The sequence below is a fragment of the Hyla sarda genome, chromosome 9 (assembly GCF_029499605.1).
Source record: "Hyla sarda isolate aHylSar1 chromosome 9, aHylSar1.hap1, whole genome shotgun sequence".
NCBI lineage: Eukaryota > Metazoa > Chordata > Amphibia > Anura > Hylidae > Hyla > Hyla sarda.
In genome coordinates this window covers 168,306,034-168,319,188 of record NC_079197.1, presented here as the reverse complement: position 1 = coordinate 168,319,188, position 13,155 = coordinate 168,306,034, and the positions used below count along the sequence as shown (strand labels likewise).

At 41.9% G+C, this 13,155-nt stretch overlaps 1 protein-coding gene across 1 annotated transcript in view; it reads left to right on the top strand.

Annotated features, from left to right (window-relative positions):
• The window catches only part of LOC130291061 (complement C2-like), a 36,440-nt gene that overhangs the window by 5,363 nt on the left and 17,922 nt on the right, over positions 1 to 13,155 (top strand). Inside the window, 11 exon segments of the mRNA XM_056539419.1 lie at positions 866 to 1,051; positions 1,054 to 1,080; positions 1,485 to 1,667; positions 1,970 to 2,143; positions 3,081 to 3,167; positions 5,392 to 5,522; positions 5,621 to 5,756; positions 5,860 to 5,997; positions 8,280 to 8,369; positions 10,221 to 10,358; positions 12,319 to 12,410. Coding sequence (XP_056395394.1) covers positions 866 to 1,051; positions 1,054 to 1,080; positions 1,485 to 1,667; positions 1,970 to 2,143; positions 3,081 to 3,167; positions 5,392 to 5,522; positions 5,621 to 5,756; positions 5,860 to 5,997; positions 8,280 to 8,369; positions 10,221 to 10,358; positions 12,319 to 12,410 — 1,382 coding nt within the window.

Below are 13,155 nucleotides of genomic sequence, written 5' to 3'. Positions count from 1 at the left end.
GCGGGTCACACGATCGCCGACATGGGGGGTCTGATGACCCCCCTGGGCATTTGCACGGGATGCCTGCTGAACGATTTCAGCAGGCATCCCGGTCCGATCTCTCACATGTTACCCACAAATCTCTGTAATGGTGATTGACATCAGTAATGGACCAATTAGGGTTAGTCCAGCCCCCTGCCCATATAAGGGAGCTGCATCCAATTATCGCTCTCTTGGGTTGCTGCTCTCGTGGATGCCGGACTAACAGGACGGTTTTCTGCGCAACTTTCAAAGACACGCTAGGCCTCAAAACCTACGGCCTCAGCAGGACCAAAATCGTGAGTTCAAACCTAAATTCCTGCTAATGCAGGTTTATTGAGGAGCCCTCACCCTGACGTCACGAATATCAAGGGTTGACAAGCACCCTTTGATTACCACACAGCTACACTCCCCATACCCTACACCCCCCCCCCCCCAGGCTATCACAGTTGACCATCAGGGGAAGCACACAGTCAGCCGCCAACGGCCTAACAGCCTTCCACCTCCGCTTACAATGATTTTTCTCTCCTGTACCGCCACAGGAGGAGCTCAGAATCCTCATATTGAGCTCCGACCCCCACGCATAATGTAAAGGGCTTGTTCAATGCCATCTTGTAGACCCGATAAAAATATATCTAGGCCGATGTCATTTAGGTGCCTAACAACCACCCCGCTCTAGCCCTAACATAACGGATTTCCCCTTCAACATTACCACATTACCACTGTAAGCAGTGGATCTTGGAAGTGTAATGGTTGCTATATGTGTTGTCACCTGTCACTGAGCTAAACAGTATTTTTAGCAGCTTGTTAACCCTCTAATACTCTATTCTCTTCCAATCTCATATAGTGTGCAAATCCGTGGTTCACTGCCCCCAAAACCTTGGCAACAAGATCGCTACTGTTGACTTTACAAATGGACTGAATGTGGGAAGCACTGCCAAATTCCATTGCCCCTCAGGGCAGTATGCCTGGCCCCAAAGCAGCCGCATATGCCAAGAAAACGGCAAATGGACAGATATTAAAAACAGCTCTGGAGGAAGATGAGAGAAATATCATGCAAAAGTATGTAATAATGAATATACAGTATGTTACAGTCCTGTAGTAGTAGAAGATTGAATAGATATAAACAGTTACTGGGAATAGTAATGGCAATAAACTCTTGGTTCTTAAGAATGTAACATACTTTTACTGTGGATGGTAAATGGCATGGAAATGGGCACAGATTCTGTAGATAAACAATTACTAGAGGTTTAAATTGATATGGTGATTGGTCACATAGTTAAGAAGGTAGCGTCACAGAATTATTACCAAGTCAGTGTCGGGGACCGCTATGGGTACTTACCTTAGTCCATGAATTTCCCCTTTATGAGTAGACCTGATTAGTAATGATTATTAGTTTAGTTTATTAGCTTTCATACTGACACATATTTAAACCTTACACTTTTAATATTCTGTTGTATTTTTAGAAATCAGATGTCCCGATCCTGTTGTGTTTGAAAATGGAGAGTTTTATCCTAGAGGGCCTTTTCATGTGGGCTCAAATATTACCTTCATGTGCAATGATGGGTACATTCCCAGGGGATCTATGGTTAGAACATGTAAGCAAAACGGAAAATGGAGTGGAGAGACAGCAATCTGTGATGACGGAGGTGAGTGTGTGGGTACCATAGATGAATGGTTGATAGATGAACTCATATAAAACACATATACAAAGAGGAGATAAATCAATTGGAATGGGAGAGAATGCTTTGGATTTTCCCAAAGGCCGGGCACCGCAATATAATTGAGAAGCATTCAAGTATAAAATATGTGGGCTCTTAGAGGAGCATGGAAGATATGTGAGCAGTAGGGTCAACATGTTGTTGACATTGTAATAGAAAAATATGGCTTATTATAGGAAATAAATATAATGGTTTATGATATTTGCATTAAGTAGTGTTTTGCTCTACAGCCGGCCACTGCCCTGATCCAGGTTTACCCCCAGGGGCTATGAAAACAGGTATTCGATATGATGTGGATGAAAGTGTCTCATACAAATGTGTCACCGGCCTTACTCTGATTGGATCATCCAAAAGAACCTGTTTAGAGAGCAGGCGATGGAGCGGGACGGAAGTCAGCTGTAATTGTGAGTACTGAGCACAAGAATATCCCAAGAATAAAGCAGTATAGGTGAGGAGTAACTAAATCCAGCGATTGGACCCCCTCACTGATCAAAACAGCATAGGAACTCTGTCTCCTAAATACATGGAGAGGCAGCACACATGCTTGGCCACTACTCAATTCACTTTCCATGGGATTCAAGAAGATAATCAAGTGCAGCACTCGGCTATCTTCTGAATTCCCAGAGTGAGTGAATGAAGCTGAGCATGCCAGATGCCGCACTATTCAACAGTGCCCCCTGACGAAGCCTCTGTGAAACATCCGTTGGGGTTTGTGGGTGCATAGTGGTTGACAACACACATGGCAGGTATTAATGCTTTGCTCCCTTCCTTTTGAGTTCTTTCTCTCTGTGTAGGTGTTGTGTTGCTCACTGTACATTATTGTGTGTCATTCTTTGCCCAGCTATCTTTTTGGTTCTGGTCTTTCTGAACATCGCTCTGGCCCCTATGACATTTTTTCAATATCCTGTGATGTATGTACTGGTCCAAATCCATTGTGTGTACACTACTAGCATCATCATATCTTCCTTACCAGTAACCTTAGTGACATATCTTCATTTTGTGTCTTTTTATTGATGTTTATATCTATTTGTAGTAAGAAATATTTTGCACATGACTTGGTGACTGGTGTCTATATTTTGGGATGTTGGACTATTCGACAGGTGACAAGGGACCCATGATATCATAAACAATTCTCGGCCTAATCAGATGCATATCACTTATCCTGTGGATAGGACATATGTTTTAATCTCAAATAACCCCTTTACAGTAGATCCATAGAATGCCTTTTATCTTAACCCATCATCACAACTACCCACTGCTCTCTCTTTCCCTTCCACTCATGGTAGACTATATATCTCCTCTAGTTGTCCATAGCACATGACCTTCTCTTTCTTTTACCAGTTCCTTATACGTTTGACCTCCCGGAGGAAGCTGGAGAATACTTTGCAGGGTCGCTCTCTGGAATCCTGAGAACTTCTGAAAAGACAGGTAAGTTGCCTATTACAAAACCAATGGTGACATCCCATTAAGTATATGGAAACCGGTGATGTCTGTACCAACGACAGTGATGGTAGTTGGTTCTGTTTCTCATTATAGTTTGCTATTATTATTTGCCTTTTTAACCAGGTCACTTTGATGCAATTTGGCCTTTGAACAGTCCCATCCCTCCTCCTGGTTCTCCTATGACTGTCCTCAGGAGGGGAATTTTACAAGACTGTTCATTAGGCTATAACAACAGAGACCATAATTCTTAGTATCATGATGGTCAACAGTGATGATACAAAGTGTAAAGAGGGTTACAGACAACCATTTTTACTATTGCCATCCTACATTATTATTAAAGAGCCTGACCATGGGCATCTCTTGTCCTAAAATAACCAGATGTAAATCCACAAGTCCTAAGATCTGCAGGCCAGTGACTGCTGCCCTTAATGATCAAGGCCCATATGTGGGGCAGCATAATTATGACATATTGAATGCATCATCCTAAGAGCATTTATGTCCTGGGGGTTTTCTTAGTCTTCTACACGATATAAATGCTAGTACAGAAGACAGGATAGCACTCACCATACAACGTGGCTTTATTCAGGCGTTCCAATGGTGGCAAGCAGGTGGAGTAGTGGAGGTGAGGGGCAGGACCGGGACAGACTGTTTCACGCTTTCACAGCGCTTCCTCAAGCCAGTATGCGACGTCCGCCTGTAGCATGACATCATAAATAGGCGGCACGGACAGCGGCGTCATCGCCAAGAGTCAAAACAATGTGAACATGTGACCAAAACATGTGATACAGAGATCATGTGACTTAAAGTTTCTTCTACACAATATACGCTTTGGGTGATGACTGGTAGAATCCAGTTTTGCACAAAACCTTGAATATAAATGTCAACAATGCAGATTTACATAGCACACATAGTCTGGGGAAAGTTGGGTGCTCTTGCCAATGACAACTGTAATGGCAGCCATTAGTAAGGGTGACCCATCATGTGTTACTCGTAAGGACCAAAGTAACTAAGAAATAAAGAAGAATATTGCAAAAAAGAAAAAAAAGGGAACAATGGGGGCGCTATCTAAGTGCCGTAAATGATGGTAATTCTGATGGATGAAATACAGTGCACGTACAAAAGTTGGTTGATTGAGCAAAAGTGTGATTGGCACACTCACCTTGTTGTGTTGCGCAAGCTCAGGCACAACACTGGTGTTCGCTTAAAGGGGTACTCTGGTGAAAACCTTTTTTCTTTTAAATCAACTTTTGGCAGAAAGTTAAACATATTTGTAAATGACTTCTATTAAAAAATCTTAATCCTTCCTGTACTTATTAGCTGCTGAATACTACAGAGGAAATTCTTTTCTTTTTGGAATGCTCTCTGATGACATCACGAGCACAGTTCTCTCTGCTGACGTTATTATAATAATAATAATAATGCTTTATTTATTGTTGTCCTTAGTGGGATTTGAACCCAAGTCCCCAGCACTGCAAGGCAGTAGTGCTAACCACAGAGCCACCATGCTGCCCTTAGCATACATCTGCTATGCATGGTTGCTAAAATGGACAGAGATGTCATCAGAGAGCACTGTGCTCGTGATGTCATCAGTGTTCCAAAAAGAAAGGAATTTCCTCTGTAGCATTCAGCAGCTAATGAGTACTGGATTACAAATATGTTTAATTTTCCTCCACCAGTTGATTTAAAAGAAAAAAGGTTTTCACCGGAGTACCCCTTTAATGAGTGCATGCACTCTGTGTGTTCCTCTGGGCTGCCGAGCATCTGTCCCGATGTCCCGTGGTGTCAGTCTGGTCAATAGTGGTGTAGGTGCTGGAGAACCTCCGCAAGGTGCTTGTCCAACCCTGGTAAAGTTGATGCTTCTCTGGGGCACCTCAGGATATGCAGGTATTCAAACCTGTATCCGACTCAGGCTTGGGTTACGGAAGGATGATGCAGGAGCAGATCTTGATCTGATGAAGCAAGGGACCCCTTGCGAAACGCATCGTCTAAATAAAGCCTTTTAAATCTATATCTGCTCCTGCATCATCCTTCCGAAACCCAAGCCTGAGTCGGATACAGGTTTGAATACCTGCATATCCTGAGGTGCCCCAGAGAAGCATCAACTTTACCAGGGTTGGACAAGCACCTTGCAGAGGTTCTCCAGCACCTACACCACTAAAGAAGAATATTGAACACACAGTCATCTTCTGTCATATCCATTTGTTTGCAGGTGTTGGAAGAACAGTAAAGATAAAGAAGGATGGGATCCTCAATGTGTATATCCTCTTGGACGCCTCTCAGAGTGTGGGGGAAGATAACTTTAAGCTCTTCAAGGAGTGTGCAGAGATTCTTGTCAGCAAGGTATGTGATGGTCCAAATCTGTAGAATTGTCCTTGTAGCTTTATTATTCCAAAATGATCAAACATGGCACCTCCGTCCCCTTGTTCTTCGCCCACTAGCTCGGGGTGTTCGATATGAAGATTCAGTTCGGCATAATATCTTTCGCCACGGAGCCGAGAGTTATTGTCAGTATTTCTGACAATGAAGACGTTGATGAAGTAGTGGATCACATAAGAGAAGACATGTTATACAGCAGTGAGTGAATACCATATAATGCACAAATAGGGAAAAACCTTTACAGTTTGCAAATTAAACTATTTTAAATGATAAATTATTATTTATTTTCCTTCACCTTTAGGCCACAAGGACAAGTCGGGGACAAATACGTATGCTGCCCTGAGAAAAGTGAATGAGATGATACTTCTTCAAAAGGCGGCCTATGCAAACCCAACGGAGTGGAGTTCTATTCATCATGTCATTGTGCTATTGACCGATGGTGAGAGAGATGAGGAATTAACTGCACTGGGTTTATTTAAAGGGCTACTCCACTGGCAAGCGTTTGGAAATTAATGTTCCGAATGCTGTTTTCGCGCTGCGGGGGTAAACCACGCCCCCTCGTGACATAACGGTCATGCCCCCTCAATGCAAGTCTATGGGAGGGGGCGTGACAGCCGTCACGCCCCCTCCCATAGACTTGCATTGAGGGGGTATGGCCATGACATCACAAGAGGTGTGGTCGACCCCCTGCCCCGCGTAAAAACAGTGTTCTGAACATTTATTTCCCAGCGCTGGCCAGTGGAGTACCCCTTTAAAGATGGTTATACACATTAGATTAAATCTGCTGATCTCAGCACGATTGAGCAACTATCTAAGGTGTATGTATGGCGGCCTATCCACACTCACCTTGGGGGAGAGAAAAATTGGGTATACTGGATTTCATCATGCCCTTTTATTCTCTGGTAATAAGCCACGGCTAGAGGTGTCTGATTGCGCCTTTCTCCCATTTCTCCAATGTGAACACATGCCAAGCTGAGGCTGAGCCAAGCACACATATGTATGGGCGTTTAGGAATAGTGGGATGACAAGCCAACAGATATATTGGTATGGAGGGATGAGTGGAGGCCTAGTAGTGGCCTCATTTGACATCAGACAATCCAAGGCTTTATCTGGCAACTTGGTATAACATGTAGGTGAGAAATCTGAGGCACAATTCTTTACCCGATATGCCGATGCTCCAATAGGAAGATATTAAAGGGGTTATCCAGGAAAAAACTTTTTTATATATATATATATCAACTGGCTCCAGAAAGTTATACAGATTTGTAAATTACTTCTATTAAAAAATCTTAATCCTTTCAGTACTTATGAGCTTCTGAAGTTAAGGTTGTTCTTTTCTGTCTAAGTGCTTTCTGATGACACGTGTCTCGGGAAACGCCCAGTTTAGAAGCAAATCCCCATAGCAAACCTCTTCTAAACTGGGCATTTCCCGAGACACGTGTCATCAGAGAGCACTTAGACAGAAAAGAACAACCTTAACTCCAGAAGCTCATAAGTACTGAAAGGATTAAGATTTTTTAATAAAAGTAATTTACAAATCTGTTTTACTTTCTGGAGCCAGTTGATATATATATAAAAAAGTTTTTCCTGGAATACCCCTTTAACTAAGTAGTTTCTGCATTAAAGTTGGGGGAATCATCTTCCTGTGCACATCCACACCAGGCCTTTTTCCCGAATTCCCAAAGACAAGGGACTAGGTACCTTAGGAACACCAACACTGGCCAAAAGTCTGCTTGTTAACTCGCTCCAGAACTACGACTCATTTGTGAAGGAATATGTTGTTTTTCCATGTCTGACCTTATCTATCCTCCTGACCATCATGGACATCCTGAAACTCCATTAGCCCAGACACTACACAGGGTGTGTCCTGGGGAGACATTATTACCATCACCAGTGATACAGCTAACCCCCCCCCCCCCTTACACTGTGCCAGCCTAGGGGTAGTGTGCGAGGTCTAGTGGAACCATTTAAGGCACTGTGACTATACTGCGATCACTAAAGACTACTACCCAATCATCTCTGTAATTCCAACTGGGCCACCAGTCATTGCCCACTTTACCCCCAGGCTGCTGCATAAGAAATGGTTGAGAATAATATTGCTTAGCCAGTGACTGCACCCATTAACAGCCTCCTAAAGCACCCTCATAGTCACCCTCAGAGCCAACCTCAGTCTTCTGAAGAAACACTAAAGATGCCCATACACATTGGACAATACTGAACTGAAATTGTCCATTTTGGCAGTATGGGCCAGCTAAGCCCTCAGGGCAGATGTTAGCTATAACAAGGATTGGGCATGGTAAAATCCAACATGCCTGATCCTTTGATAAGATAAACCACTGTCAGAATTTACACATAGAGATGTAATGAACCTCAGTGCAAAACCTGTAACAGGGCCCCCAATTATTTACATCACTAATAGTACTTTTATGGGACACAAGGATCTAAGAAAAGTCAAGACGTATAGATGGATGAGGCCTAACCCTGTCATAGACACTAGAACCGGCAAACAAGCAGGTTCATTCCATAGGGGTCTGGGGCATAACAGTCAGCGAGACATCTCCGGAGGAAACATACAACAAACTATTCCCAGTCCACAGCTCCAGGGTCATGAGATTGTCAGCAGCAGATTCACTTCATTTACTTGTCCAGAATAGACCACGACTTATTGTACTGAAGGACTAAGTCATAAAACCACAGCAAATACATTATTATTCATAACAGGAAAAGCCAATATGGGAGGGCGACCTGTGCAAATGATCAGGAACATCAGAAGTGATCTGGACATCACAGACAGAAGGGAAGATCATCTAGGTGAGATCTATTTATTTATCTATCTATCTATCTCATATCTATCTCATATCTATCTCATATCTATCTATCGCATATCTATCTCATATCTATCTCATATCTATCTATCTCATATCTATCTATCTATCTATCTATCTCATATCTATCTATCTATCTCATATCTATCTCATATCTATCTCATATCTATCTCATATCTATCTCATATCTATCTCATATCTATCTATCGCATATCTATCTCATATCTATCTCATATCTATCTATCTCATATCTATCTATCTATCTATCTATCTCATATCTATCTATCTATCTCATATCTATCTCATATCTATCTCATATCTATCTCATATCTATCTCATATCTATCTCATATCTATCTCATATCTATCTATCGCATATCTATCTCATATCTATCTCATATCTATCTCATATCTATCTATCTATCTCATATCTATCTATCTATCTCATATCTATCTATCTCATATCTATCTCATATCTATCTATCTCATATCTATCTCATATCTATCTCATATCTATCTATCTCATATCTATCTCATATCTATCTATCTATCTCATATCTATCTATCTCATATCTATCTATCTATCTATCTCATATCTATCTATCTATCTATCTATCTCATATCTATCTATCTATCTATCTATCTCATATCCATCTATCTATCTATCTCATATCCATCTATCTATTGTTACAGCCTGCGCTCCAGCCGCACATGTCGGCCATGAGCGCATTGTCCCTGCTCCCGGCATGGCCGGGATTCGCATCGCGGGATGCGCCTGTATGCGAGTCCCGGCCTGTCACTTACCTCGCTCCTCTGCCACTTCCTCCACTGTGTCTCAGCTTCAGCGCGCGTGTCCCCCGTCTCTTAGGGCGCGCGCGTGCTGGACCTCTGAAATTTAAAGGGCCAGTGCGCACATAATTATGCGTAACACCTGACACTACTCTATAAGTCCCTGCACCTCCCACACTTCCCTGCAGGATCTTCAGTGCCATTTGCCTGAGAGAAAGCGTTCCCATTGCCTGTTTTGCCATTCCCGTGTATCCAGACCTTCCTGCTATGTTTTTTTGCCTACCTTTGCCGCCTGCCTTGACCTTCTGCTACGTTTGACTACGCTACTGCCTTATCATTTGGTACCTCGCCTTGCCCAGTTACCTGTTTGGTCGAGCCGTGTCAGGGATAGCGACCTGGGTGTCGCCTGCCGCAGCAAATCCATCCTGCCTTGCGGCGGGCTCTGGTGAAAACCAGCGGTACCTTAGACTCGGCTCCCCGATACGGTCCGAATCATCAGCCACACAGGTGGAGGAACCACTTCCAGCTCCGTGACAGCCTCCACCCAGGTGCGTGACATCTATCTCATATCTATCTATCTCCTATCTATCTATCATTTATCTATCTATCTCATATCTATCTATTTATTTATCTATCATCTATCTCATATCTATCTATTTATTTATCTATCTATCTCATATCTATCTATTTATCTATCTATCTATCTATTTATCTATCTATCTCATATCTATCTATTTATCTATCTACCTACATTATTGGATTAGGACATCCCATTCTGAATTCATAGACAATCATATGGAATTGGTTCCACCTTTGCACAGATAACAGCTTCTAATGTTTTGGGAAGATGTTCTATAATATTTTAGTGGTTTCTGTGGGATTTGTGAGGTCAGACAGTGATGTTGGAGGAGAGGACGCGGCTCAGTCTTATTATAGATCATCCCAGAGGTTTTGGATGAATAAGAGTTGGGGTCAAATATTCTCCATTCCTCATTTCTCTCTATATAACCCACATGGTAATATTCACCCATTATTCATGTTCTCCTCAGATGTCTATGCCTTTGGCGTTGGTGAGGACACAGATAAGACCGAGCTGAGTGAACTGGCGTCTCAGAAGGAGAATGAAAAACATGTTTTTATCTTGGAGACTGCAGAAGAAATGAAGAATACATTCGATAAAATCATAAGTAAAGTGCTGCTCGTTCCATCTACTTTATGACAATAAGACACCCAATGAGTAATGCTGGGCATAAACATGGGCTCCTGCCTGCCAGGCATGTGGGAGCCGCTTATCTCCTGATCCTTATTGGCAGATGTTTTACTGTGGATTATGTGATGTAAGAAGAAATAAGCCTAGAAATCAATAGATCATATTTAGACCCTACAGAAGACATAAGATCATATAAAGACCCTAAAGAAATCAATAGATCATATATATAGATCATAGAGAGGACATTAGGGGTGACATCCTCCTGCGCTGTGCGGCACTTCCGCGCGACGTCAGGGGACATCACACATCTCTCCAGCAACCACGCAGCTCCCGCAAAGTAGCCGCGGCCATTCCCTGGCCAATGCATGGCCATTATTTGTCAGTGCATTGCGTACCCCTGCACAACCGGTTGAGAACCCCTGCATTAGATCATATATGGACCTAGAGAAGACATTAGATCATATATAGACCCTAGAGGAGACATTAGATCATATATAGATCCTACAGGAGACATTAGATCATATATAGACCCTAGAGGAGACATTAGATCATATATAGATCCTACAGGAGACATTAGATCATATATAGACCATAGAGGAGACATTAGATCACATATAGACCCTAGAGGAGACATTAGATCATATATAGATCCTACAGGAGACATTAGATCATATATAGACCCTAGAGGAGACATTAGATCATATATAGATCCTACAGGAGACATTAGATCATATATAGACCATAGAGGAGACATTAGATCATATATAGACCCTAGAGGAGACATTAGATCATATATAGACCCTAGAGGAGACATTAGATCATATATAGATCCTACAGGAGACATTAGATCATATATAGACCCTAGAGGAGACATTAGATCATATATAGACCCTAGAGGAGACATTAGATCATATATAGATCCTACAGGAGACATTAGATCATATATAGACCCTAGAGGAGACATTAGATCATATATAGACCCTAGAGGAGACATTAGATCATATATAGATCCTACAGGAGACATTAGATCATATATAGACCCTAGAGGAGACATTAGATCATATATAGATCCTACAGGAGACATTAGATCATATATAGATCCTATAGGAGACAATAGATCGTATGTAGACGACTCGTATGTAGAGAAAAACAGGGCACTCACCAGGATGATATCTTGCTTCAATGTTCATTTATTCATGATAACTTCAAGTACAAAACAGTGACACAAAACAGATGAACAACAAGGGGAGGGGGGGGGGGGGGGTTTCTCTCCGGGCACGGTGCTGTTTCACGCTGAGTTTGCGCCTCATCTGGTCCACCCACCACCCCCAGAGAGAACACCCCTTGTCTGTGATGTCTTCTATAGACCCTATCTTCTATAGATCACATATAGACCCTACAGAATACATTAGATCATACATAGACCCTACCAAGGACATAAAGATCATATATAGATCCTACAGAGGACATACGATAGTATATAGACCCTAATGAAGACATGAGATCATATATAGACCCAAGATAAGGACAACATTAGAACAACATGTTAGGAAAAAATGTTCTTCCATACACAGTTCATCCATGGTAAGTCCAGGTTCACACTACGTACATTGCCGTCCTCATAAACATCAATGTATTCCAGGGGGATTGCATTGGGAGAATGTGCAAGATCACCCTTTGGGCAGCAGAATTTCAGCGATGGAATGACCACAAAAATTCCAGCTATGGGATTCTGCAGTACTGAAATTTCTAAATAGAATTTTAAGGCAAAATTCCACTCAGAAATTCTGTAGTGTCAACATAGCCTAACTGTCTGTGAAGGTGTATCTTCCCTTAAATTCACAGTCCCGACAAGATCATTTATTGTGTTAAATAATTTTAATCACTTCTACCAATAAAAGACCATGCGCGATCTGTTGATTTTTTTTTCTCTACAGATATAACCAATTACGGGGAAATGTGTGGCCTCAATGAGGAGAGCGAGGAATCTGAAGATAGTTTTCACCATCCTTGGAACGTGAGAATTAGAGTAAGTGAAGGCTGATTTCTGAAGTATCCCATCTTTGTATCTGCAAGCAAGGTGTCATGAGACCCATTTTCGCCCTTCTGATTGGGTGACTGCTTGCAGAGGGGGAAATATGACATGGTATATGCAGCCCCTGAGGGGCACTTTGGTTCACTGGGTGAACCCTATTCTGGTTCTGGTTTATTAAAATAATTTTGGGTACATGAATACATTTAATGTTACATATCAAAACATTTTTGATTGACTCTTAAGCAGCCACATTTGTAATGCTGATACTGGATACTGGTATCACATTGTGTGTTGTAGGACCCACGACGCAATATGTACAATAAGCATGGCGTTGAGGGGAGTGTCACCAAATTATGCAGGTCTAAAAAAAAAAAAAAAAAAGGGTGTCACCAACCTAAAAAGTTTAGAAAGTTCTTCTTTAGATGGTCGGCCAATCCTGCCAAAATTAGTGGGTTAGGCTGATACATGTCTAATCACCGAAAAAAACACTTACGGTAACCTTTAATAAATCACTTAAAAAGGATCCAAAAAGGGTCCTGAACCATCAAAAACACACATATGTGTGTTGATAGAAAGTACTTTTTCTCAAACTCATGCCCAGTATCCCCAATCAGGGTCTAGGCCAAGAACAAGTAAACAATTAATAAAAGATAATGCAGCAACAAAATGCACTTGCTCAACCGGTCTAGATGACAAAAAATAATAATACAAGCATAAAATATGTTGATTATAATCTCCT